Here is a 26,652-nt window from a genome sequence, read left to right on the forward strand (position 1 = left end):
GGCTGGTCTCAAACTCACAGGGACTGCTGCTGCCTCCCAAGTGCTGGGATTAAAGGCTACACCACTATGCCAGGCTGCAACTGGTTTTTAATAAATAGAGACAAATTTAGTGTTCTTGTCTAGAAGCTGAAGTATACTTTTAAAAATATGTATTTACACATATGTACCAAATCTGGGTCTTGTTTGTTTAATTACTAGTGTGAAAAAAATAACTACATTATAAGGGAAATCAAGTTTAGCATATTGGGTTTTGAATGGTGAGTTTTACATCAATAGTGCTGGCTATTTTGAGCAAATGAAAATATTCTTCAGGGCTAGTGAGATGACTCAATGGGTAGACGTGCTTGTTACTAAGCCTGACAATTCCAAGAGCCCACATGGTTGTCCTGTGCCCACACACACAAGCACAGATGCACACTCTCAGTGTAAACAATTTACATACAAACAATCTAAATGGAACTGGGTGTGGTGGCGCACCCCTTTAATCACAGCACTCAGGAGGCAAAGGCAGGTGGATCTCTGTGAGTTTGAGGCCAGCCTGGTCTACAAAGCGAGTCCAGGCCAGCCAAGATAACATAGAGAAACCCTGTCTCAAAAAACGAAGAAACAGGGCCAGGCGTGGTGGCGCACGCCTTTAATCCCAGCACTTGGGAGGCAGAGGCAGGCGGTTCGCTGTGAGTTCGAGGCCAGCCTGGTCTACAAAGTGAGTCCAGGACAGCCAAGGCTACACAGAGAAACCCTGTCTAGAAAAACCAAAAAACAAAACAAAACAAAACAAAAAAAACAAAAACAAAAACAAAAAACAAACAATCTAAGCGTAAACACTTTAAAAAGATTGCTCCAGTTGCTTCCTTTGTCAGGGAAGTCTTTGATACTGTTAATATATGTGTATAAATATATATGTATGTGTGTATTACTTTTTCTTTTTTAAAAATAAAAGATGTATTTATTTATTTATACAGGATTTGCCTGCATGTGTGTCTTCATGCCAGAAGAGGGCATCAGATCACACTGTAGATGGTTGTGAGCCACCATGTGGTTGCTGGGAATTGAACTCAGGATCTTTGGAAGAGCAGTCAGTGCTCTTAACCTCTGAGCCATCTCTCCAGCTCCCAGTATATGTGTATTATTAAGGGGCTGCAGAGAGGTGCCATACATAAAGCTAGAAAAAAATGAAAAAGAGAAAGGATCGTAATGATATCTAATACTTTGTGTGTTGATTTGAAAAAATTTAAAGGACAGAGTAAGAACTTTTGAGGGTCACACAGAAACCATAGCAGCGGGGGGATGGTGGGGTCATTTACTGACAGGACTGTCTTGGAAGAGTTGGCTTCTCGGGAAATCCACAGGGTTAGCGTCAGGCTTGTTCAGGTGAGAGCTCTCAGACATCAAAGTGAAGCGAGGATTGAGGACAGTGCACGCCTCTGGGCTCTCCCTTTTCAGAGATTAGAGAAAGAGCCTGATGACTTTCCCCAGGCAGGGTACAGTCCAGTGGTCAGCGAGGACTTTGTGACAAGCTCTTTTGTAACTGGAGTGGCACCGACAGCCAATCTTTCCTTCAGTAGGGAGCACTCAGGACAAGACTTATGCTCTCTGTCTGTTCTAGCATCTTCCCTAGGCCTGGTCAGAATCCTCCCCGAGGGTGAGGAAATGGACTGGAGGGAAGGGTTGAAGCTAGAAGACGACCAGGGGTAGGGGTGAGGGGTGGAGGGTGGGAGGGTAGAGATGGTGGGTGGGGGTGAAGGGTAGGGGTGGGGGTGGAGGGTAGGGGTGGGGGATGGGGGATAGGGGTGGGAGGTGGAGGGTGGGGGTGGGGGGAGTGAGATGGTGGGGGGGGCGAGGGGTAGTGGGCTGGGGGTGGTGGGAACTGTGGAGGCCAGCATGAAGGGACGCTGGCACTGTGGCCTCAGCCCTATGTCCTTTCAGGTGGAGAAGCCAGCTGGCTGACCACCACATGAGCCATTGTCTGGGCAGACATGGGGCACTGCTGGGCTTTCTGGGGGCTCGTCTTGTGGCTGACGGCTCCCTACCTGGATCTGACACACGAATCGGCACCCCAGCAGGAATGGGCACACACGGGACCACAGCACTGTAACTGCCTGTCCTTCCCACTTGGGGAGCATGGCTGCCCTTCACGGACTCCCAACTGTTCCACCTGCCACCACACAGCTGGAGAATGGAAGTGGATTGAGGCATATTATGAGAAGACCGTGGGGTACTTGAGGAGGACAAAGGCTCTCTGGTGGCTGGTCAGTGGCCAGCACTGGGCCCTGCACCATTCACTGCACTCCCCAGGCCTCCTTGTCCATCTCCCATCCTCTGGCCCAAACCCTATCTCTTGGCCTCATCTCCCCTCTCCAACCTTGGCTCCTGGTCTCACCCATCCTGCAGCCCCTGCCCCCCAGAACTGATGGCTAGTGCCAGACAGACCCCACCTCCTCTTTGTGCTGTTGCCAGGGCATCAACTCAGTGAGCGAGTTTGGAAAAGCGTGGAAGAAGTCATCAGGAGTGATTTCTAGGCCCCTCGTGCACCATTTTGATCTCTACTGTGTGCCCTGTGCCATGCTAGGGAACTCTGGCCTCAGCAATACCAAGCAATTCTACATGGCTTTCAGGTGGGTACTGAGGAGAAGGCAGCCGGGCCGAGGTCAGGCTTGCCCCAGGTTCTGTCAGTTTTTGCCATTGTTACCAGGATGAGTCAGGCCTTTGCCCACAGCGCTGAGACAGAGACGAGGAGCCAAACCACGGGACCCTTCACCTGTCCTAGGAATGCCAGTCACCAGGGTTACCGGAGGCAGCAGTGGTTACTGCAACTTGCTGATCTGGTGTCCCGAGTGCCAAGGTAATGGAGACTGATGGACATTTTCAATGGGACGTTCTCCCTGGGACCATGGGAGGAATGCTGGGGAGCCTACGCTGCCTTGCCAGGGGCCCCTGAGGGATTTTCTCAGGTCTCAGCTTTCTAGAATGTCACCATCTTGAATTCTTCTATAGATTTTGGAAGATGGTCTGATTCCCTAGTGGCACCAGACAGTAAAGGCAAGATAAGGAGAAAGACGTGGCCCCATTTGCTGTGGGTAAGGACTCAGGCTACTCCAGGCACAACTATAACACCAGCTGGCTAAGCAGGGGGAGTGGCCAATACTGGAGTTCAGTTTGGTCTGCGTGGTCAGCACGGACTCACCGCACACCTGGGATCTGTGGCCACACGCATTCCTCACTCTTCCCTGCCTTCTGCCCTCCTTTCCTACACTTTATTATTTTTTAAAAAATTATTTTATGTGCATGAGTTTTTTGGCTGCATGTATGCATGTATACCATGTTCATGCCTGGTGCCCTCAGAGGTCAGAAGAGGGGTTTGATTCCTTGGAAATGGAGTTAAGGATGGTCCTGAGCCACTGTGTGGGTGTGGAGAACCAAACCCAGGTCCTCTGCAAGACCAACAAATGCTCTTAACCAGTGAGCCATCTCTCCAGCCCTATGCAGTTCCTTAATATTCTAGCTGCCTTCTGCTCTTTCTTTCACTTCCTCTCTTCTTTCGTTTTGTTTTTGAGACAGGGTTTCTCTGTGTAGCCCTGGCTGTCCTGGAACTCGCTCTACAGATTAAGGCTGGCCTCGAACTCACAGACCCTTCTGCCTCTGCCTCCCAAGTGCTGGGATTAAAGGTGTGCGCCACCACCGCCCAGCTGCCTTTTGTCTTTTCACAAGCCCTCCTCTGTCTGGAATTCCCTTCCCAGAGGGAAACAGGGATCACATCAGCTAATTGATGCTCTTTTTGAGGTCAGGGAGAGTCTGAGTGTTTATCACGCCGCCGTGCTGAGTCTGTCTTCCCCAGAGACTGGAAGCTCTACTCTCTCCCAGGTCTGGCAACAGCCTGGCACGAGATGATGAGAGGGGACCATGGGCGGGAGGACAGGACTCAGGCTGCTGTCACGTACATCCCTGCCTTATGCTAGGCCACTCTCTGGATTTGGATCAGAACAGGAAACAAAGTGTCCTATTAACCGACAGAATAATAATCCGACCGAAGGCCCCAAAAGGACCTGTGCACATGGACGAGGAAAGCAGATATGGACATTGCTTTTCAGCTAAGATGGGCAGACAAGACCACAGTCCACAAGCCACAACCAGCTGAGGCCTGAATGCCGGAGCTTGAGGATCACAGCAGCTACATACTGTGAAGATACTCGTGGGTAAAGATAAAAGGAAAATGGTGGGAGATCAGTCTGGCACTGAATAAAATCTTGGTCTGGTCCTCTTATCCACAAGCACAGTGTGTAGGGAGGGTCAGATCCTGTCTCCGCCTTCTGATGCCTGGCATTACAGGTGTGCACTTCCTTGCTCAATGTTGTATAGTATTTTCCTATAAGACAAAAACCTTTCATTTTGGAAGACACAGGAGAGAAGCTGGACACAGTGGTGCACGCCTGCAATCCCAGGACAAGGGGAGGCAGAGGCAGGTGGATCTCTGTGAGTTCAAGGCCAGCATGGTCTACAAAAAAATACACATACTAAAAGACAAAACAGGACACTAATACATGCAATATATGTGTGGACATATGGACATACACACAGGTGAAGGACTTAACTGTCGAAAAACAAAGTTCATGTGCCGGGTGTGGTGGAGCACACCTTTAATCCAAGCACTCAGGAGGCAGAGGCAGGCGGATTGCTCTGAGTTTGAGGCCAGCCTGGTCTACAAAGCGAGTCCAGGACAGCCAAGGATACACACAGAAACCCTGTCTCAAAAAACAAAACAAAACAAAACACAAAAAACAAAACAAAACAAAACAAAAAAACAAAGTTCACGAATACATGCACAGCACGCTCAGATCAAGTATAGAACCCTGTGAACAAGAACATGGCTTTCGGGGATGGTGACATGGCTTGGTGGCAGAACTCCTACTTAGCATCCCTGGTGTCTTGGGTTCTATCCCCAACACTGGAGGAAAAAAAGAAAAGAAAAAAAGGGGGGAGGAGACAAAGAGGGGCACTACTGTTTTTAGTCTTTGAGGAAGTCACCACCAGTGGTCTTAGGCCTGTGAGTTCTAGTCTACACCTACCAGGCCCTCTCTGTGACAGGTTTGGCCAGTGAACGCTGACTGGCTTGATACATGTTGCACGTATGGGCCAGAGTCACCTCCAGTTGTCGTGCCCAGGGAGGACACACGAGGATGTTCAGGCAGACAACCATGTGTTATGGGGAACAAAGCCAGATGGAGTTCTCAAATCAAGACTTTGACTTTAGCCAAAGGTCAAAGAGCTTGATTTCAGTAAAGAACGCTGCTGGCTGCTTACTGTCTGGGTTACAGCTGGAGGCTGCCATAATCCAGCCTCTAGCCTTGGTCCCATCCTTTGCCACAGATAGCCCAGTTCCTCACCAGTGTGCTTAGCAGTACTCACAACTCGTCCATCCCTCAAGGATGAGTGGGCGACTCCCATGCTCTGTGGTGCTTCTGCTCATACAGATGGTCTCTAACTTGCTAATGTGTTACTTGGCTTTATTTTGTTTACAGTGTACATACATGCATGTATGTGCTATCACACAAGTGTGGAGGTCGGAGGGCAACTTAATTCTCCTATCTTGTGGGACCAGGGGACAGAACTCAGGTTGTCAGGCTTGGCAGCAAGTGCCTTTACCTGCTGAGCCATTTCACTAGACTTGCTACATGGTTCTTACCAGTCACATTTCAGGCTAGCCTAGGATTTTTCCTTTTTTTCCTTGGTGTTTTGAGACAGAGTTTTGCTGTGTAGCCCTGGCTGTCCTGGAACTCACAGAGGTCCACCTGACTCTGCAGTGCTGGGTTTAAAGGGGTGTGCCACCACTTTCCCAGCTAGACAGCATATTCTGCAGCATGTTCGTGCTGCCTTACAAGAATCAGGAGAAAATCTTCCTTAATTCCATGATGTTCTCCTTCTGTCCATCTACATGAGTGGAGACAGCAGCCGAGGACTAATGCAAAGATATAGGATTTATTGTTGAAGGGGAAGGTGAGGGAGACACCGAAGACAAGTAGGCAGTGGACACTCCCTATACTTGATGCATCCAGGATGCTCCTGCCCAGGACAGATTATACACATGCTCTTGGTACCAAGTGAGTCTTCAGGCACAGTGTAGACTGTGGTTGCTTCGTGGGGTGGAAAGACAACAGATGCCCCAAATTTAGAGCAAGGCACTTCTTGGGTAACATGGGTTAGCAAGCAAATGTGATTTGCCTCACTCCCACGTGAGCTGGGGCCATCTCCAGCCTAGCGGGGTCCCGTTTTCTTCTGGGACTGTCAGTTGACCTGGGTCTCCCAGGTTGGGTAACAGCTAAATCTTGCCTTTGGCAAACCTGTAGCTGGGGGCTGTGAGCCCCTCTGTAGTCATCCGAGGTGTGTCACCTAGCTATGGCTGCTACCTGGGGGTATTTTGAGTACTGTCCAGACTAGGCCGCAGCAGGACTGGCCCTGTGGATGTCAGACTCTGACTCAGGGACTCATCCAGCTTTCGAGTCTCAGCCTCCAGAACAGTGGCCTCGGGGGCCTGGGCCACTGCGAGCAGGGAGTGAGACAGGCTGTGGTGCAGGCCTGCTAGCTCACGGCTGGTCTGCACCGATCGCGTGATGTAGTCCTGCCTCTGCTTTCGCTCCAAGGCCAGCTGGGCTCGCAGCAGGGCTACCTGGTGGACAGGAAAGGCAAGAAGGATAGCAGTTGAGGGCTCTGAAGCTGTCCCAGCCCTTCTGCTCTGTGCTCTCATGGCTGTGGCTCCACACTGGGGTCAACTCTGCTACATCTATGAATCTCCGAATCAGGCTCTAGGGCTGGGAGAAGGGCCCCATGGACGCCAAATCCTGTGATTCTCGATGCTGGCTTCACAGTTATGATGGTTTAATGGTCAACTTAGCAGTCCAGAATCGCTTGGGAAGACTCTCAGAGAGAGAGAGAGGGAGAGAGCGCATCTACATCAGTTCCCTGTGGCCATGTCTCTGAGGGACTGTTGTCTACATAAACTGTGAAGACCCAGTGCATGCAGGTGGCACCGTCTCTTGGCTGTGGGCCGTGGACTGTAGTGAACGAGCAGAAGTCATGGATGCATGCACTCTCCCTCGGCTGCAGACTGGATGTGACAGCTGCTTTAAGTTCCTGCAGCCTTGACTTCACTGCTAGGATGCACTGTGTCCTGAAACCATGAGCTAAAATAAGCCCTTTTCTCTTCTACATTGCTTTTGTCAGGAGATAATTATATATTTTATTTTATATGATTTTGATAAATAGATACATCTGTGCATAACCACAATCCTGTCAAGACACAGAGCACGAGTCATGGTAAAAGTCCCAGCACTTGGGAGGCAGAGGCAGGTGCATCTCTGTGAGTTCAAGGCCAGCCTGGTCTACAAAGTGAGTCCAGGACAGCCAAGGCTATACAGAGAAACCCTGTCTTGAAAAACAAAAAACAAAAAACAAAAACAAAAAAGTCCCTAACTGTACCTTTTGGAAGGAGACATTCCAACTTAACCAGAACCCTGTGAGGCCCAGGCATCACTATTTTTCTACAGCTCCTCCCCAGGGTGGCTCTAAAGCCCAGCTGAGGTTGAGAACCATCTCTGAATGGGAACTGAGACATGAGCAGACAGTGACGTGGCTGCAGTATCAGGGCTGTCCAGAACTAGGGGAGGAAAGAGCAGTCGAGAGCAGATGTTAGGGGGACACTACGAAAAAGAAAATCCCAGGGCCTTTCTGTCTCAGGCTGAGTGAGGATTGCTTCAAATAAATTTAACAAAATAAAAAGCAACGGCCAAAGTGCGAGAGCCAGCCCTGCCAGTAGTAACTACTGATTTCTGAAAGATGCTCAGAAATCAAACTGGACACTTCTCAACACACCTAGGCAGAGGAGGATGGGGAGGGGGAAGGGAGGAAGGAGGGAGGGGGGGAGGAGGAGGAGGAAGAGGAGGAGGAGGAGGAGAAAGAGGGTGGGGCCTTTAGCTGAGACACAGGAGGCAGCTTGCTGGAGTTGTGTCTGGGTCCGTCTGCCTCTGCTGTTGAAAGTCCTGCCTGGGGGCCGGGGAGATGGTTCAGAGGTTAAGAGCACTGTCTGTCCTTCCAAAAGTCCTGAGTTCAATTCCCAGAAACCACGTGGTAGCTCACAACCATCTACAGTGAGAGTTGGTGTCCTCTTCTGGTGTGCGGGCACACATGCGGGCAGAATATGTATAAATAATAATTAAATAAATCTTAAAAAAAAAAAAAGTCCTCCTGCAGCGGGAGAGGCCAGCCAGTGCTTCCTGCTCTGTTCTGCTTCTTGCCCTTTGTGAGGAGGAATGGGGAGCGCCATTTGCCTCCTATGAAGATGAACGTTCTCGGAATGACAGAGCTACGGCCCCTCTCCGGCTGGAAATGCACAGGGCCAAGCACATAGTGAACATGGAACCTCGTTGCCTGAGTACAGTGAGAGGGAAAAGGGGAAGAGAAGATGGAACCTTCCAGAACATACCTCTCTCTGAAGCTCAACCACATGCATGCTGTCCGAAGAACCCCTCTGACCTCTTCCATCCTACAGAAAACAAACATGAATCCCGTAAGACTGGGCTGCCCTGCTCTGGATCCCGTAGCTCGCTAGGATCCCAGGGGTTCTAGCTGCTGAGCAGGCAGTGCTGTGCTCTTCATCCCACTTCTGGGGGTGTAGGCAACATCTGGAGGCCCACAAGTACCTGACCTCAGACTGATGCTCCGTGGGCATGGTTTCAGGGCTGGGGGAGGCCCAGGAGGGCCCACCACAGAGGCACAGAGGGCAGCAACCTCTGTGAGGAACGTTCTTATTTAACCTAACGGTTCATGATGGATCTGTTTTGGGGGCGGCCTTGGGAAACAGTCATGAGGGAAATGGGTGAAGCTGGAGATGTTCAGGACCAGGGAGATGTCAAGAACCCCAACTCTGGACACCCAGCAGTAAGGGCACCAAGAAAGCTGCGAAGCTCCGGTCATGAGCCAAGACCTGGGAAGCAGAACAGAAGCCCTGGCTGCCAGCGATTCTGCCTGAATCAGGGTGAGCCTGAGTGAGGCGCTTGCCTCAGTGGGCCTGAACTCCTAAGAATGCAGGCCCACAGCCTCGCACAGTGGCACACTCCTGTAATCCCAGCCTAGTCTATAAAGCAAGTCTAGGACAGCCAAGGCTACACAGAGAAACCCTGTTTTGAAAAATATTTAAAAAAGAGAAAAAAAGGGAAAAAAAAAAAAAGAATGCAGGCTCACTATCATCAGTACTGCCTCGGAAGGAGGGGTTCTCTAGATCAGCTAGAGTGGCCGTCTCTAAATCTAGGAGTGGCCTGGGATCTGCACTACAGAGGACTGAGTCAAGTCGAGGAAGAAAGAGGAAAGGAGAAAACCAAGTGAACCTGCTGTACAGGGGATGAAGTCACAGCTTCTCTGGTCTCCAGCGACGCTGCCCGGGATGCACGCATGGAGTCCCTCTTCAGCTTCCTCCGTTCTCGTTCCACCTGCCAACACACACGCGGGGGTGAGCGCAGGGAGCTGGAAGGCACGGGAAGTAAGCGTCCTGGGCTGGGGAGGGCGCACGGGAAGATGCAAGGAAGTGCTCCTGGCGCAGAGGAGGCAGGGCCAGCTGTTAGGCCTTGGAAGCAGAGGCCAGCTCTGTGGGCTGTTCCAGCCCTGTCACATCTACTCTGCTCCCTCGTTGGGCAAGCAAGCGCCACAGACAAAGCACGGCTGTAATCTAAGAAAACTTTTTTTCTGTTTAAAGATTTATTTAATTATTTTATGTATATTAGTACTCTGCCAGCAGGCACACCTGCAGGCCAGAAGAGGGCATCAGATGTCATTATAGATGGTTGTGAGCCACCATGTGGTTGCTGGGAATTGAACTTGCGACCTCTGGAAGAACAACCGGTGCTCTTAACTGCTGAGCCATCTCTCCAACCCCCTAATAAAACTGTCTTAGAAACATGCATAGGAAGTGGAGATGCATCTTGGTGGGACCTGCAGAGGTACTTTAAGCCGGGTGTGGTGGCGCATGCACTCAGCACTCAGGAGGCAGAGGCAGGTGGGTCACTGTGAGTTCAAGGCCAGCCTGGTCTACAAAGTGAGTCTAGGACAGCCAAGGCTACACAGAGAAACCCTGTCTCAAAAAACAAAAACAAACAGACAAATAAACAAACAAACAAAAGTAGTGATGCAAGCCCACTGGGCCCCATAGGGTGACTGTTGCAGGCAACATTTGATCCCAATATGATCCCTGAGATTGTGAACTGTAAAAACCTGTCTAATAAAGTTAACCCTAGGTCAAGAGGCAGAGCAAGAAACCAGCTGACAGGGAGTAAAGAGCAGGAGGGACGTTGAGCTATTTATGACAGCGTGTAGAAACAGAAGGGGTCTTTAGCTCTTTAGCTCCTCAGCTCTTTGGCCTTTGAGCTAGCAAGCCTTCGGCCTTGGGTTTTTTTGGCCTTTTCTTCCTGGGCTGTTAACTGAGCTAGTGAACCTTTTGGGCCTTTTCCATCATTGGGAAGAGAGCGGAGTAGGAGGGTCAGCTGGGTGATTTCTCGGCCTCTCTGAGCTAGCAGGGTTTGGCTCCTGAGTCTTTATTGGTAAACTAGACCGATCTGGGATTTTCAACTACAACAGGAGTTAGTGACCTGCTCCAAGGTGGTCCGCAGCTGCACATTGTGGCGCTGCAGTTTGCTCCGGTCAACTTCCAGCTGTGCCACTGCTTGCTGCAGACGCTCAAGCCTTTGTCCCCAGTGTTCTTTCTCCTCCACTCCAGCCTGCAGGGGAGACCCATGACGCTCATGTGGGCAGCCCCACAGCCACGGAGGGCACAGGGACCAATTCGGCAGTTTGGATTCAGAAAACCATTCCCAAAGGAGGGAACAAGCCGCCGGCAGGGCTCCTCCTGTGCCACCAGGCCCAGCTCACCTCTCCAGGCTGTATGCCCTGATCAGCTTTGGGTCCTTCGTCTGCTCTGCTGGTTGAGTGTGGGTTGTGTGACTGCTTCTCTTCCAGAGCCTGTCTGCTGAGCACCAACTCCTCCTAGGGTACAGAGCAAGGGACAAAAGTCACACCATGCCAAACTCATGTCCAACGTTGTCTCACCCTCTGCCTTCTTCATAGTAAGCCATGCTTAAGAAGGGAGACAGAGCTGTGTGTGTATGTGTGTGTGTGTGGTGCGTGTGGTTGGAAAAGCAAGTGTTCAAGCCCAGTCAGACTGTCTGAGACAGCCCACCCCATCCAGATGTCCGCCTTTGGATACGTTGAGGTCTCTGCCATTTTCAACTATACAGTGAACATAGTATCAGTTCTTTCTTTGAGGGTAGTGAAAAAAATGAGAAAAATGGAACTTGGCAGGTGAAAATGTTCAGAATATGTAAAGTGCTAAGTGGTAAAAAGAGCTTGCTGCTAGGCAGGTGGTGGTGGCACACACTTTTAATCCCAGCACTTAGGAGGCAGAGGCAGGTGGATCTCCATGAGTTTGAGGCCAGCCTGGACTATAGAGCAAGTTCTGAGACAGCCAGAGTGGTTATACAGAGAAACCCTGTCTTGAAAACCCCAAACCCCCCCCCCCAAAAAAAGAGCTTGCTGCTTTCCCAGAGGACCTAAGTTTGGTTCCCAGCACCCACACGGCATGGCACAGTTGCCTCTAGCTGCAGCTCCAGGGAATCCAACACCCTCTCTGGCCTCCAAAGCATCTGCACACACACGGCACACACTCACACAGACACGCACATACACATTACCAACAGCCAGGCAGTGGTGGTGCACGCCTTTCGTCCCAGCCAGGCCTGGCCTACAGAGTAAGTCCAGGACAGCCAGGGCTACCCAGAGAATCCCTGTCTCAACAAACAAACAAACAAACAAACAAACACACACAACAAAAGGCCTAGTACCACGAAGAGCTGCCTGGAAAGGATGCTTCTGTGGTGTTTGGGGACAGGCGCCTGAAAGTGCCTCTGACCCTCACTATGCTGAGAGAGCGCTCAGGAACCGCAGGGCAGGAGGCATCCTCACACCCAGGTCCATGCGTTCCAAGGCCAGGAAGTTGGCTTGGTGGGTGAAGATGCTTGTCCCTGAGCCTGACGGCCTGTGCCCACACGTGTGCCACAGCACACAGGTCCCCCTCACATGTTAAAGAGCACCTGCCACACACAGCCTCCATTCTCTACACGCCCACCAGAACCGCAGACTTGGAAAGGGAAGGCTCGGCCAGGGTGACCCAGCCAGGGAATTACAGAGCCTATTTCAAATCCAGGGAGCCAACTCAAGATCTGTCTGTGTCTCCTCCATACACTGGCCTTCCAGGAGGGCAGAGCTTTGTGAGTCCCCAGAAGGTGAGGCCTGGGAGTTGTGTGTCTGAGGTCAGAGAATGGGGTTTTTGCTTTGGGGTTCAACAGATCAAAATACAGAATCAGTTTCCTTGGAAAACTGGATTAAGAAGCCTTTAATCCCAGCACTCAGGAGGCAGAGGCAGGCGGATTGTTGTGAGTTTGAGGCCAGCCTGGTCTACAAAGTAAGCCCAGGACAGCCAAGGCTCCACAGAGAAACCCCGTCTCCAAAAACTTAAAACAAACAAACAAACAACAAAAAACCCACACACACCAAAACAAACAAACAAACAAACAAACAAACTGGGGCTCAAGAGATGGTTCAGAAGTTAAGAGCACTGTCTGCTCTTCCAGAGGTCCTGAGTTCAATTCTCAGCAACCACATGGTGGCTCACAACCATCTATAATGAGAGCTGATGCCCTCTTCTGGCCTGCAGGTGTACATAGCAATAAATAAATAAATCTTGGAAAGAAAGAAAAGTGGATTGAGTTTGTCTTGGAGAAAGAAACGCTGTGTAAGCTCCGCGGCTCTCCGCACTGCCCATCCCACAGTCTTGCACCCTTTACTTCGGCTCCTCATGTTGTGCTGACCCCGCCATACAATTATTTCCGCTGCTACTTCACAGATGTGATTTTGCTACTGTTATGAATCGTAATGTAAATATCTGGTATTTCTGATGGTCTTAGGCAACCCCTGGGAAAGCGTCATTCAAACCCCCAGAGGGGTCACGACCCACAGGTTAAGAAGCTTTGCTTATCATCAACCGGCTGGCTTCCCAGCTCCACATCCTTCCTGCCAGAGCCGTAAGGGCACATCCCATTCTCCACCCTCAGGGCCTCCACTGAGCCACCTGCTGGAATGTCCCCTGGTGTCCCCAGGTGCCCTGCTCCACATAGCCCTCAAGCCTGCTTTTCTTTATCTCGGTGGGCAGAAAGCCTGGGGCTGCCTTTGTCCTTTCTGTAGTCACACTTGCCACACACCCCCGCCACCCCCCACCCCCTCCCCAGTCTCCCCCTCTCCATGGACTTCTGTCAGTCCGTTTCGGTCTTCCCAAGTCGGCTGTTGTTCCACATGTCCTGAGAAGTTTCTCTGAACTTGCCCTAAATCTTCCATCCACTTCCCACTAGTGACCCTGTCCTTATAAGTCTTGAGTGACATGGTTTCTCCTGCCCTCTGTCCTCTTGCCAACACCCCATGCCCCAGGTGACTTGAGCCTCCTTCCCAGGTCCTCCGGATGTCCCTTGTGTTTCCTCTGCTTTTCCCCAAGAAAGCCCCACCTGCACTGAGCCTGGCTACCTTCCTACCAAGTAAGTCCCTTCCAACCTAAGCTTAAACAGCACCTTTACCAGGAAGCCACTTGGCACCTACCCTCAGGAAGCAGGGTGTCTCTGAGGTAGCACAGCAGGCAAGGCCTTGAGCTCAGCTAATGAGCTCTGTCCCCTACCGCTCCTCCCCCATGGAGTGACTCACCTGAAGTCTTTGCTGTTCTGATTCCCGCTCTAGGACGGACGCTTGTAGGAACATGGCGACCTCCTGCAGACTGCTGATGCTGGCCTTGCTCTGGGCCAGGGACAGTGCCAAGTCCTGAGCCTTCTCCCTCCATTCGATCTCCCTGGCCTCTGTCTGCCTCAGAGCATTCTGCAGTCTCTCCAGCTCCTGCTGCGCTGGGGACACTTGTGGAGACGGCTTCTCTGCCAGGGAGGCTCTGCGGCTTGGGGAAAAGGCCTCCAGAGTCTGCCTTTGCTGGGCCTCCCTCAGCCTCAGAATCTCTTCCTCCTTTTGGGCTACCGTCAGTTGTAGCTCCCTCAGGCTCTCAAGAAGGCCGCGCGTGTCCTCTCCTCTCTCTCGCTCCTGACTGTGCTGCTCCGGGTTCCCGTTTTCTGGACTCCTCTGGGCTGTGGCCTTCTCCAGCAGCTGCCTCAGCTCTTCTTCCTTTCGGGAAAGTTCCTGCTGGAGCTGCTGCACAGCCTCCTGGTGTTGAAGAGCCTGGGCCTGGATCTCACCTTCTCGAACCCTCAGGGCCTCCTCCAGCTGCCGGGCACGTGCCTGGCAGGTGTCCAGGGTAGCCTGCAAGGCGGTAGTGTTGGCCTCCAGAGTGCAGCTCAACTCAGCCTGCTCAAGCCGACTCTGCTCTTTCTCCTGCAGCGCAGCCTGGGCTTTGCTCAGGGCCTCCTGAAGAGCCTCCGCCTGCTGGCGGGAATACTGGCTTTCTGCTCGTAGAGCTGCTAGCTCTTGTTCCTGTCCTGCGAGTGTGGCCTGGGCCTGCAGCCAGCTGTCCTGCAGGGACCTGGCTTCTGCCTCATGCTCCTGTGCCTGTTCGGTGCACCGCTGCTGCAGGGCCAGCACGGTCTTCTCGTGCTCCCGGGACTCAGCCCTTAGGTCTGCCAACACCTCCTCTAGGGCCCGCACCTGCCGCCCCTCGGCTGCCAGCTCTTCCCGGAGCCTTTGCCCCTGTGCCCTGTGCTCTTCCAGCTCCCCCTGGCGCTCCTCCAGTGCCCCCTGGGCCTGCTCCAGGGCGGCCTGCAGAGCGCTCGTCTTTTGCCGCCTGCTTTCCTCCTGGCCCCGGGCCTGCTGCTGCTCTTGCTGAAGGGCCTCCAGCTCTCGGTCCCTCTGTGCCAGCGCCCTCTGGGCCTCCTCCAGCTGACCCCGAAGCGCCTGCTCCCTCAGCTCCCCTTGGGCTCTGGCCTCCTGGAGGTGCTGCTGCAGGGTCGCTGTCTCCTGCTCTCGCTGGGTCAGGAGCAGGCTGGTCTCCCCCACCTTCCTGTGCAGGCCCTGGAGCTGCTGTCCCAGCTGGCCCGTGTGCTCCTGAAGCTCCCGGATGCGCTCCTGCTGGCATTCTACCTCCTTCTCTTTGTCGCGCAAGATCAGCTTCAGGTGCTCCAGGCTCCCGCGCTGCGCTTTTCTCGGGCTCTGCCCATCGTCTGCCCGCTCGCACAGCAGCTGCCGCGGCGAGGCCAGCTCCTGGGCGCGTCCTCTCAAGGAATGCTTGATCTGTTCCAGGTCCTCCTCCAGGATCTTGGTCTGCAGCGTCCTCTGATCTTCCAGAACCTGAACCCGCTCCTGCTGCAGCAGCAGCTCCTGGCCTTTCCTCTCCAGGTCCTGGGCCAGCTGCTCTTTCTGCTGCCGCAGCTCCTCCATCTGCTGGCGCTGGGCCCTGGCCTCCTGGCCCCTCTCCTGCAGCTCTCTGGCCAGCCGGGCGCTGTGGTCCTCCAGCTCACGGAGCTGGCTGCTTTGTGCCTGCAGCTCCTGGCTCCTTTCTTCCAAGTCCAGCGTGAGGTGGGTCAGCGCCACCCTCTGCAGCTCCCTCTGGCCCTCCAGCTCCTCGATCACCTGCTGCTGGCCCTCCACCTTGTGACGGCTTTCCTCCAGTTCCAGGGCCAGGCACTCCAGTGTCACCAGCTGCTTTTCCAGGTCCTGAATCTGTCCCCTCTGGGACTCAATCACTTGAGCCTTCTTCTCGAGCTCCATTAGCTGATGCTCCAAGACACTGCCCTGGGCCTCCCGGTCCTTCTCCAGCTCCCTGATCTGGTCCTGCAGCACGCTCAGCCTCTGCTCGCGCTCCTGCACGGCCATGGGCAGGTGCTCCAACACGGCCCTGCACTGCTCCAGCTCCTCAATCTGTTCTTGCTGCAGGTCTACCTCCTGGCTCCGCTTCTTCAGGTCCAGGGAGAGCAGCTCCAGGGCGGCCTTCTGCATTTCCCGCTGCTTCTCCAGTTCCTGAACCTCAGCCCGCAGCGTCTCCACCTCCCGCTCTCTGTTAGCCAGGGTGTGGGCCAGCGCGGCCAGATTCTCCTGCAGAGCTTTCCCCTGGGCCACCTTCAGCTCGCCCTGCTCCTGCAAAGCCTGGGCTCGCTCCCGCTCACTCTCTATCGCCTCGTTTTTCAGTTTCAGCGCAGAGCGAGCCATGCGCAGATCTTCTTCCAGGACGCCGGCTGCACTAGCCTGAGCCCGAGCTTCAGCAACACTTGCTTGTAATTGTTCAATCTGGGCTGACAGCTTCTCCTTGGATGCCTGAAGCAACTCTCGATCATTCTAGAAACAAGAGGCAAAGTACCTTCAGACAAAATCACTTCCTTCTTTTTATCTTTTTCTTTTTTAATTTTAATAAATAATTTATTCAATTATATCCCAATTGTTCCCCCCCCCCCTTCACCCTGCTCCCTTCCACTAGGTCTGTGACAGAAGGGGACCTCCTCCCTCTTTTTATTTTGTTTTCCAATACAGGGTGCAGCTCTGGCTGTCCTGGAACCTGCTCTGTGGACCAGGCTGGCTGCGAGCTCAGCTCCACCTGCCTCTGCCTCCTGAGTGCGTGCACCACCATCGCAGGGTCAGGGTTATTTTCTTGATACTGTCACTCCAACATTGGCTTATTTTATGGCACCAGCAGTGACCAGGCCTTAACAAGGACTAAAGAAGTGATGTATTCCACTTAAGGTGACGCTATAAAAGTGTGTCCCACTGGGCGTGGTGACACAGGCCTTTAACCCCAGTATGCAGGAGACAGAAGCAGGCAGATCTCTGTGGGTTCCATGTAGGAGAGATAAACATGTGTTTGTGTTGACCCCAAGTGTGGGATGGGGAACAGACTAGTGAGAGAGCAGGATGTTTATCCCCTTAGAAGTCGAACCACTTTGTGGGGGATCCTAGTAGAGACTCTGAGAGGAGATATATATGAGCCCAAAACAAGAGGCTTGAGAGAGAGGACTTGGGGTTGTTTTGGCTGTTCATCCCAGCACTTCAAGAGACACTGCTAGAGAGAACTGCTCCAGGGAAAGCTCCAAGGCTTTGGACTCCAGCTGAGGCTTCAGGTGCCTGTTGCTCCAGGTTCCGGCAGCAATTTGCTAAGGTCCCGCTGACTATACCAGGAGAATCATTCCTCAGAATTAATATCCTTAAGGTTTCATTATTGTGTTCTTTAATCTCCTTTTCTTATTTTTTGGGTTAGTCAGGTTGTGAGGGAGGTAGAGTCATTTAATAAGTTCATAATAAAATACAGTTGTTGGGCTTACAGTTGGAGGTCAGCCTTGTCTACAAAGAGACTTCTAGGAGAGCCAGGGTTATTACACAGAAACTCTATCTCAAAAAAAAAAAAATCAAACAAACAAAAAAAACATGTTCCTACCACCTCCCAAAGCTCCTCTGTGTCCAGGGGAGACAGCCTGGTGCAAAGAGACATTTTAGACCCGGATCTTGCAGATCAAGGAACAACAGTCTTAATCAATTCAGAAAATATTAGAGGAAGATTCGCTATGACCTCAATAACGGCAAAGCGGGAGGTGAGCTGTGGACTTGCTGAAGGAAGTATGGCGCGGGACGAGGTGGGCCTGAACCAGGAGCAGCACTCCCAAGGCACCCTTCCCAGACAGCAGTTTACCTGAGCATCCATTTTTTGCAGCTCCGCCTGCCGCAGACGACTCTGTAAGGATGCCACAGTCTCATGCAAACCCTTTAGCTCAGACTCCAGGGAGCTGTGTTTCCCTTCCCACGTGGATTTCTCTTTGAAAATAACAGAGATGACAGAAGACAGGGATCAGGTTCAGAGAGATGTACAGTCAGTGCCCTGTGCCATCACCCACCTGCAGCAGCTGCATCCAGCCTCACACCTGTGTCTGCTTCCAGCCCTGGCACAGCGCAGCCTGCTAATCATCCTAACACCTGCTCATCCTCATCACCCAGTGCTCCTCAGATCCCCTCTGCAGATGGCAGCTAGCTGACAGCCCCAGGTTTTGATAGAGGCCCTCAAGTCTGACAATTCCCCAGAGCCAGCTGTTTGTATGGACCTCAGGGAACCCTCAAATGCCTAAAAAGGGCTCCAACCCACCCACCCAAGGACTCTTTCCTTCCGCAGTAGTCTGGAGGCTCCTTTCCTTCCCGCCCCTCCAGCCCTTGGCAAAGGTACATGACAGGATGCTCTTTCTCGTTCTCCTTCCTGGCCTTTCTCACAGCCAGCTTATAATCCTTCTGGCGTCAAAGGCTAGATTTGAGGGTATACTGGCAAATGATAAAACTCATGGATAAATGACAATTTATGTTCTGGTAGTTCTGGCCTGGGGTTGCTAGGATTTTGTGCTTTAGAGAAAAAGCCTCCTGCCTGGGCTGGTGAGATGGCTCGGAGGGGAAACGCTCTGGCTCCCATAGCTGGACCCCAGGGAACCTATGTGGTAGAAGAAAACTGATTTCCACAAATTGCCCCTGACCTCCATGTGTGCCTTGGTATGCATGTGCACACATGTGCGCTCTCTCCCCCACCCCCTCTGTCTCTCTCTCTCTCTAAATAAGTGCCTTTCTAAAAAATAAAAAACTGGTGGCGCACGATTTTAATCTCAGCATTCGGGAGGCAGAGGCAGGCAGATCCATGAGTTTGAGGCTAGCCTGGTCTACAAAGAGAGTCCAGGACAGCCAAGGCTATACTGACAGAGAAATCCTGTCTCGAAAAACCTCCCTGAAGAATTAGAAGCGGTTTCTTCTAACTCCGGCCTCCAGGATGGCCCACAAAAGCTAAGCAAAGAGGGAAAAAGCTCAAGAGGCCCCGCCCCTTACAGGTGCTTTGCTGACCTCCCCTGCCCTTATAGGCGCTTTGCTGGTCTCCCTGCCCCTTACAGGTGCTTTGCTGGCCTCCCCGAAGGGGCTTTGCTGGTCTCTGGGTCCAGTTGCCACCAGCTCTCCCCGCCATTCAGTCCGTCCACCTGACCGTCTCACCTTCCTGGCTCTGTGAGAGCTGTCTCTGCAGATCCTGCAGCTCCGAGTGGACCTGGCTCTTCTGGGCCTCTGTGTCGCTCAGGCACTGCTCCAGCTGCTGGACCTGGTCCCTTAGGTCATCCTGGGACAGGAAGGCTGGGTAAGCTCCTGCTCTTGGTGCCAAGTTATGCCACAGGAGCTCAGAGACTGTCCTTCCCCTGCAGTCCCTGCTGTTATGACCCTACTCTAACCTGGTGGTTCTTAACCTCCCTAATGCTGTCACCTTCTAAGCCCTCCCCCTCAGGCTGTGGTGACCTTCACAACCCTACAATTATTTTGTTGTTACTTCATAACTGTAATTTTGTTTTGTTTTGTTTTTCGAGACAGGGTCTCTCTGTGTAGCCTTGGCTGTCCTGGACTCACTTTGTAGACCAGGCTGGCCTCGAACTCACAGAGATGCACCTGCCTCTGCCTCCCGAGTGCCGGGATTAAAGGCGTGCGCCACCACCCCGGCCATAACTGTAATTTTGCTGTTATGAATTGTAATGTAAATATGTTTTCCAATGGTCTTAGATGGCCCCTGTGAAAGGGTCATTTGACCCCCAAAGGCATGGAGGCCCACAGGTTGATGACCTCTGCTCTAAACTATTTTGCATTTAGTTCCCTGAATGGAGGGTGAACTTGATGCATGCTGGGAAGGCCCTCACCTCAGGCATGCGCCACCACACCTGGGTGATTGCTTTTGAAATAACCGTTCAGTGTCCTGTTGCCGGGCCCACGCCTTCCCTCCCCAAAGCCTGCCCTCCAGTTTAGAACGCAGTAGCCTCTTCCCCCTGACACTCCCCCCGACCTGACCCCCAGGTCCAAGTGCTCTAGCTACGTCTGAACCAGTCACTTCTGTCAGCTCTGCTGACAGATACAGCTTGGGCTTCACGGTGGGGGAAGGGCTTCCTGCAGACAGCTTGGGGCTTTATGTTCCTGAATCACCAGCTGGTGTGGCAGCAGCTCTCAGTACTGACGGGCAGGTGTATGGTGAGGTGGAGTTAGCTCGGTCTTCCCTCTAGAATGTTCTTTTAAACAGTGACACCTCCACTCCCACCTCCCAGCTAACTTGACTTTTCGCAGAGGACTTGATACTAAGAATACATTCTTGGATGAGAGGAAGTGAAGAAAACAACCCCTCCATGTTGTGTTGAAGGGTTTACAGTTCCAGGGCTCCTTCAAGACTCCCGCTCACAGCAATGGGGGTGTGGAGTGCTGTGTGATGGTGGGGGTGGCAGAGGAAGGGGAGCACAAGGCCCAGGAAATCCAAATGCTTCAGGTGTGCTTGCAGGACAGTAAGTGGTATAGGGGAAGGACAGGCACAGCTCAGGACGAGTGGCTCATCTTCCTCCATGCTACAAGTCTGTTTCAGCTTCACAGAATAACGCAAGGGAAGGGAGGAGGGCAGAGAACACATGGGCCCGCTGAGCCCTCCACAGACAGCACACCTGGGCCCGCTGAGCCCTCCACAGAGAACACACCTGGGCCCGCTGAGCCCTCCACAGACAACACACCTGGGCCCGCTGAGCCCTCCACAGACAACACACCTGGGCCCACTGAGCCCTCCACAGACAACACACCTGGGCCCGCTGAGCCCTCCACAGACAACACACCCGGGCCTGCTGAGCTGAGCCCTCCACAGACAACACACCTGGGCCCACTGAGCCCTCCACAGACAACACACCCGGGCCTGCTGAGCCCTCCACAGAGAACACACCTGGGCCCGCTGAGCCCTCCACAGACAACACACCTGGGCCCGCTGAGCCCTCCACAGAGAACACACCTGGGCCCGCTGAGCCCTCCACAGACAACACACCTGGGCCCGCTGAGCCCTCCACAGACAACACACCTGGGCCCGCTGAGCCCTCCACAGACAGCACACCTGGGCCCGCTGAGCCCTCCACAGACAGCACACCTGGGCCCGCTGAGCCCTCCACAGACAGCACACCTGGGCCCGCTGAGCCCTCCACAGACAGCACACCTGGGCCCGCTGAGCCCTCCACAGACAGCACACCTGGGCCCGCTGAGCCCTCCACAGACAGCACACCTGGGCCCGCTGAGCCCTCCACAGACAGCACACCTGGGCCCGCTGAGCCCTCCACAGACAGCACACCTGGGCCCGCTGAGCCCTCCACAGACAACACACCTGGGCCCGCTGAGCCCTCCACAGAGAACACACCCGGGCCTGCTGAGCTGAGCCCTCCACAGACAACACACCTGGGCCCACTGAGCCCTCCACAGACAACACACATGGGCCTGCTGAGCTGAGCCCTCCACAGACAACACACCTGGGCCCACTGAGCCCTCCACAGAGAACACACCTGGGCCCGCTGAGCCCTCCACAGACAACACACCCGGGCCTGCTGAGCTGAGCCCTCCACAGACAACACACCCGGGCCTGCTGAGCTGAGCCCTCCACAGACAACACACCTGGGCCCACTGAGCCCTCCACAGACAGCACACCTGGGCCCGCTGAGCCCTCCACAGACAGCACACCTGGGCCCGCTGAGCCCTCCACAGACAACACACCTGGGCCCACTGAGCCCTCCACAGAGAACACACCCGGGCCTGCTGAGCTGAGCCCTCCACAGACAACACACCTGGGCCCACTGAGCCCTCCACAGACAACACACCCGGGCCTGCTGAGCTGAGCCCTCCACAGACAACACACCTGGGCCCACTGAGCCCTCCACAGAGAACACACCTGGGCCCGCTGAGCCCTCCACAGACAACACACCCGGGCCTGCTGAGCTGAGCCCTCCACAGACAACACACCTAGGCCTGCTGAGCCCTCCACAGACAACACACCCGGGCCTGCTGAGCTGAGCCCTCCACAGAGAACACACCTGGGCCCGCTGAGCCCTCCACAGACAACACACCTGGGCCCGCTGAGCCCTCCACAGACAACACACCTGGGCCCGCTGAGCCCTCCACAGACAACACACCTGGGCCCGCTGAGCCCTCCACAGACAACACACCCGGGCCTCTGAGCCCTCCACAGACAACACACCTGGGCCTGCTGAGCCCTCCACAGATCTTGCTGAAGCTTCTGGAGAGCCAGTGCTACAGCCTCAGCGGACAGTGCAGTCAGGAGGGGCCCCCTCTTGAAGAGTCTCTTAGCTCCATTCTGATCTGAGGAGAAGAAGAAAATTCTCACCTGGCTGCCGCAATAAGCAGCAGCCGTCCTCCCAGCCAGCATCTTGGCTTTCCCACTAGCTCCCCTCTCTCCAAGGAATCCCTTCTGTGGTTCATTCACACACTTTCCATTAGATAATGCTAGCTGTAGGCTGTAGGCTACTAGACATTCAAGTGCAAGCTGCAGAATTTTCAATATTTTTAATTTCATTTATTTATGGGCTTGCTTTTTTTGTTTTGTTTTGTTTTGTTGGTTTTTCGAGACAGGGTTTTTCTCTATGTAGCCTTGGCTGTCCTAGACTCACTCTGTAGACCAGGCTGGCCTCGAACTCACAGCGATCCACCTGCCTCTGCCTCCTGTGTGCTGGGTGGAACTCACTGTAGAGCAGGATGTACTTGAACTCAGAGATCTGCCTGCCTCTGTGTCCTGAGTGCTGGAATTAAAGGCATGTGCCATCACCAATGGGTTATCTTTTTTATTTTTTACAGACAGGTTTTATGTAGCTTGGGCTGGCCTGGAACTTACTATGTACTTGTACTGTGCACTATGCACTATGCACTATGTACTATGCACTATGTACTATGTACTATGCACTATGCACTATGTACTATGCACTATGCACTATGTACTATGCACTATGCACTATGCACTATGCAGTCTGTACTATGTACTATGACTGTGCACTCTTCACTCTCCTGTGCAAACTCCCACCGCAAGCAGGTGTCTTCATGCCCGGCAACTCATGTGTGGCTTGGGCAGGAGGGACTTAAGACTCCTACAGTGCCCAAGTGCTGGGGTTACAGGCAAGCGCCCCACATTTGGCCTACCTCTTTATGTTTGTAATTTTAAAAAAATCTAAAATAGGACTTTTAACACTTTCATTTTTAGTCAAGAAAAGTCAAGTTGACTTACCTGCTACCATACGGACACCTGCAATCCAACTCACCTGCAGTCAGCTGCAGCACCTGTGGCCTCAACCTTGACGCTATTTCACAAGAGGAACTCCAGCCCCTTCCCTTCTCCCCCAGCTGTGGCCCACAAGATTTAGCTCTCCTCTGGCCTCCTCACCTGGCTCAGGGCCCCACAGGGTGGGAGCAGAGTCGCCCCCACCCCTCAGCTCAGGTCGGCTCTCACATGCAGACCCCAGGGCCTGCTGCAGCACAGCGTAGAGGCTAGCCAGCTGGGCCTGGGCCTGGCTCTCCGGCTGCTGCTCTGCAGCCAGCACCTCTAGGCGGCTCTCCGTGCTTCGGAGCTGCAGCTGGAGTTGGGTGGCCTTGGCCTCCTGGGTCCACAGGGAAGCTCGCAGCTGTTGCTCTGTGATCCGTGAGGTCTCCAGCTCCTCCAGCAGCTGTGCTTCCCGGGCCACAAAGTCAGCCTCCTTTTCCTTCACCTCTTGCCTCAGTAGCTCCACCTGCCAGGAGGAGGCAGATTCCCTGAGCAAGTGGCACCCTTGCCTCAATGGTCCCAGGTGGGGAGAAGCCCGGCAGGCTCAGCTCTGCAGCAGGTAGGAAGGGCGGTGACATGAGTTGTTCTGACAACTGGAGGTGACCAGCACCTGGCCCATGGGCCCAGGGTACACTAACAGGCCCTGGCCCCGGTTCCCAGGCAGACGGTTATGCCAGCCCCTGCTGTGATTAGAACTCTGCCCTGAAACCCTGACGCGGACCTAGTCAGACTGCATGGAGACTGTAGCAGACTCGTGCCCCTGCCAGTGTCTGGTGCCTTCTGTCCCCCTCCCACCTCCATCTCTCCTCCAGGCTCAGGCACAGGCGTCAGTATGAGCCGAGTGAGTGTGGAAGTCCTCTTGCTGGTGCTTACCTGATTGCAGCTATTTCTTGACACCCCCAAGTTCCCCTGCTGCGCTTTGCCACGCAGAGAAAGCAAGTCTGCAAGTGCCTGCATGAGTCAGGCCCACAAGGACACTCTGTCTCTGCTCAGGACATCAGCATCCCCACAGGACACATTCTCATCTCTGGCTCAGGGTCCCACGGCCCTGGCTGCCCAGCTCCGGATTTCACCTACTGCCAGGGATGTTGAGGTCCCAACCTCTCCTGTTTTGTTTTGTTTTGAGACAGGGTTTCTCTGTGTAGCCTTGCCTGTCCTGGACTTGCTTTGTAGACCAGGCTGGCCTCGAACTCACAGCGATCTGGCTGCTTCTGCTTCCCTGAGTGCTGGGATTACAGGCGTGCCCCACTGTGCCCAGCCCTATCCTATTCTTAGGACAAAAACAGTTCACCAGCCCCTCTAAGAGCAGTCTTACCAGAAAGTGGGGCCCAGGCATAGGGGGGTACCTGTACACTGAGCTCTTTCTGCCCTTCCTGGGCCTCCTGTATGTCCTGGCGCAAGGAGCTCAGCTCCTGCTGTCGAACGGAGTCAGCTTCTTGTAAAACAAGGAGTTTTTCTTCCTTTTCCACCAGTGACAGAGCCAGGCTGAAAACAGGTTAGAGAGGTGGGTCACTCTCTCAGGGAGTGAGACAGCAAGCTTCAGCTGATGAATCATGGCATTGTATTAAAATAGAAACAGTAATGGTGATTACAGGGTCACAGTAAAAACCACTATTTATTCAACACCTACCAAGGGCTCCTAGAAATTTTATACATGAGAACTCATTTCAGCTCGGATTTATTCTTTTCTGATAAATTTCATACATATAGATGCACCTATTTCAAACTTCTCATGCCTCTGTGCCTCCAATTTCCCACCCAATCATCTTATGGCTACGGTTGTGAGGCTAGCCTTTAACGGCTGAGCCATCTCTCCAGCCCCCGCCCAGCTATCTTTCACTCTGTGCCCTGGCTCTGGGCAAGGCCCCTTCATCTAGAGTGTCACAGTATGGAAGCTGTGACCATTTCAGTGCCCCCTTCATCCTGCCCACATCCAATTTACCACTACATGGAACTGGGTCTTCTTGACCTTCTTTAGGACTCAGATGTCACTCTCTGAGAGATCCATCCCTTCTCAGACTCCTGGGGCGCTGAGTGTCTGCTGCTCCCCACTCTGAATGGGCTTGTGACACTTCTGGTGCTTCAGACCATGGCTGTGCCTTCTAACTTGCAGAGATTGCATTGTGTTCATTTCCTTACTTGGATCCCTGCAGTTTTCTGCTAAATGTAACCTACGAGCCCCTTGCTATGGACTTTAGCAAACAATAGCTATACCACACTCTGGGCATCTTCCCTCTGCCTCAGGGCTTCCTCCACATGGGTGGCTCCATTTCCTCTTTCAGTATTCAGTTCAAGTGTCTACTGTGTGTGGAGGGGGCATGGAGAGGTCAAAAGACAACCCTCAGGAGTAGATTCTCTCACTCCATCCTGTGGCTCTTGGAGATGGAACTCAGGTCAGCAGGCTTGGCAGCTGAACCATCTCACCAACCCTAGCACTCAGTTTATTTCTTTTAATCTTTATTTATTTACTTATGGTTTTTCTTTTCTTTCTTTCTTTCTTTCTTTTTTTTTTTTCTTTTTCTTTTTTTGGTTTTTCAAGACGGGGTTTCTCCGTGTAGCCTTGGCTGTCCTAGACTCGCTTTGTAGAACAGGCTGGCCTTGAACTCACAGTGATCTGCCTGCCTCTGTCTCCCGAGTGCTGGGATTAAAGGCGTGTGCCACCACCGCCTGGCTTATTTATGGTTTTTCAAGACAGGGGTTCTCTGTGTAGCCCTGGCTGTCCTGGACTCACTTTGTAGATTTAGCTGGCATCAGCGATCCGCCTGCTTCTGCCTCCTGAGTGCTGGCATTAAATATATTCTCCATCACACGCAGTTTAAATGCAACTTCCTGGGAAAGACTTTCCCACCCCTTTCTATAGCAGGTCCCTCTCTCTCCAATATCACCGTGCTTCTTTCCTCCATGCCATGTGTAACAATTTGCCTTAAAAATTGTTTGATTAAGCCAGGTGGTGGTGGGACACGCCTTTAATCCCAGCACTTGGGAAGCAGAGAGAAGCAGGCGGATCTCTGTGAGTTCGAGGCCAGCCTGGTCTACAAACTGAGTTCCAGGACAGTTAGAGCTGTTACACAAAGAAACCCTGTCTTGAAAAACTAAAAAAAAAAAGTTTGATTAAAAATTTCGCTACAGTACATAAATTCTATTGCGGTGGGACCGACATTGTCATAAGGCAATGGTGTATGAATTGTCTTCTCTAAATATCTATAAATGAACAAGCGTGAGATGTGAAGCAGGGCTGTGTGTGCTGCAGCTGTGTACCCCAGAGCGAGGCTCGCACAGCACGGTCAGTGCACAGTGACGGCTGTGGAGAAGGCAGGAGGCACCCGCCAGCGTCCAGCCTACCTGGCTTTCTCCTTCTCCAGCTCCTTCTGAACCCGGCTGCGTTCTTGAGCCTCTTTCACCCTCTCTTGAAGCTCTAGTTTCACCAGCCTCTGGGAGTCATCCCGGGTTTCCAGCTGAGACTTCAAGTCCTCCACCTGCAGGGTGAAGAGCGTGAGGCTGCGGCGGCAAAGCCCAGGGGGCCAAGGGGGAAGATCTCC

At 53.1% G+C, this 26,652-nt stretch overlaps 2 protein-coding genes across 7 annotated transcripts in view; one reads left to right on the forward strand and one right to left on the reverse strand.

Annotated features, from left to right (window-relative positions):
- Window positions 1–1,597: 1,597 nt before the first annotated feature.
- On the forward strand, window positions 1,598–3,999 carry LOC311593750 (uncharacterized protein C20orf173 homolog). The gene is made up of 5 exons (XM_084775183.1): window positions 1,598–1,642; window positions 1,927–2,249; window positions 2,458–2,615; window positions 2,693–2,842; window positions 2,995–3,999. Exons 2-5 carry the CDS (start codon window positions 1,977–1,979, stop codon window positions 3,011–3,013), a joined length of 600 nt encoding a protein of 199 aa, XP_084631309.1. The 5' UTR covers window positions 1,598–1,642; window positions 1,927–1,976; the 3' UTR covers window positions 3,014–3,999.
- Window positions 4,000–5,954: 1,955 nt separating this feature from the next.
- The window catches only part of CEP250 (centrosomal protein 250), a 52,687-nt gene continuing 31,989 nt past the window's right edge, over window positions 5,955–26,652 (reverse strand). For 5 of the 6 annotated variants that reach the window (XM_084775625.1, XM_084775624.1, XM_084775626.1 and 2 more), the window contains 12 exons: window positions 26,456–26,589; window positions 24,460–24,598; window positions 23,237–23,579; window positions 22,043–22,164; window positions 19,012–19,132; window positions 17,687–17,808; window positions 13,783–16,344; window positions 10,909–11,022; window positions 10,629–10,757; window positions 9,375–9,476; window positions 8,474–8,533; window positions 5,955–6,661 (listed from right to left, as the gene is read on the reverse strand). In XM_084775625.1, coding sequence (XP_084631751.1) covers window positions 6,398–6,661; window positions 8,474–8,533; window positions 9,375–9,476; window positions 10,629–10,757; window positions 10,909–11,022; window positions 13,783–16,344; window positions 17,687–17,808; window positions 19,012–19,132; window positions 22,043–22,164; window positions 23,237–23,579; window positions 24,460–24,598; window positions 26,456–26,589 — 4,212 coding nt within the window. In that variant the 3' untranslated portion in view covers window positions 5,955–6,397. The remainder of the gene's footprint in view (window positions 6,662–8,473; window positions 8,534–9,374; window positions 9,477–10,628; window positions 10,758–10,908; window positions 11,023–13,782; window positions 16,345–17,686; window positions 17,809–19,011; window positions 19,133–22,042; window positions 22,165–23,236; window positions 23,580–24,459; window positions 24,599–26,455; window positions 26,590–26,652) is intronic. The other variant, XM_084775627.1, reaches the window with a different exon arrangement.

This window comes from Acomys minous, assembly GCF_964271855.1.
Source record: "Acomys minous genome assembly, chromosome: 3".
In the NCBI taxonomy this organism is placed as follows: domain Eukaryota; kingdom Metazoa; phylum Chordata; class Mammalia; order Rodentia; family Muridae; genus Acomys; species Acomys minous.

Coding starts and splice junctions, on each gene's coding strand:
- LOC311593750 (XM_084775183.1), top strand. CDS start 1,977: ATGGGGCACTGCTGGGCTTTCTGGGGGCTCGTCTTGTGGCTGACGGCT. Junction 2,250..2,457: donor CAAAGGCTCTCTGGTGGCTG/GTCAGTGGCCAG, acceptor TGCTGTTGCCAG/GGCATCAACTCAGTGAGCGA. Junction 2,616..2,692: donor CAATTCTACATGGCTTTCAG/GTGGGTACTGAG, acceptor CATTGTTACCAG/GATGAGTCAGGCCTTTGCCC.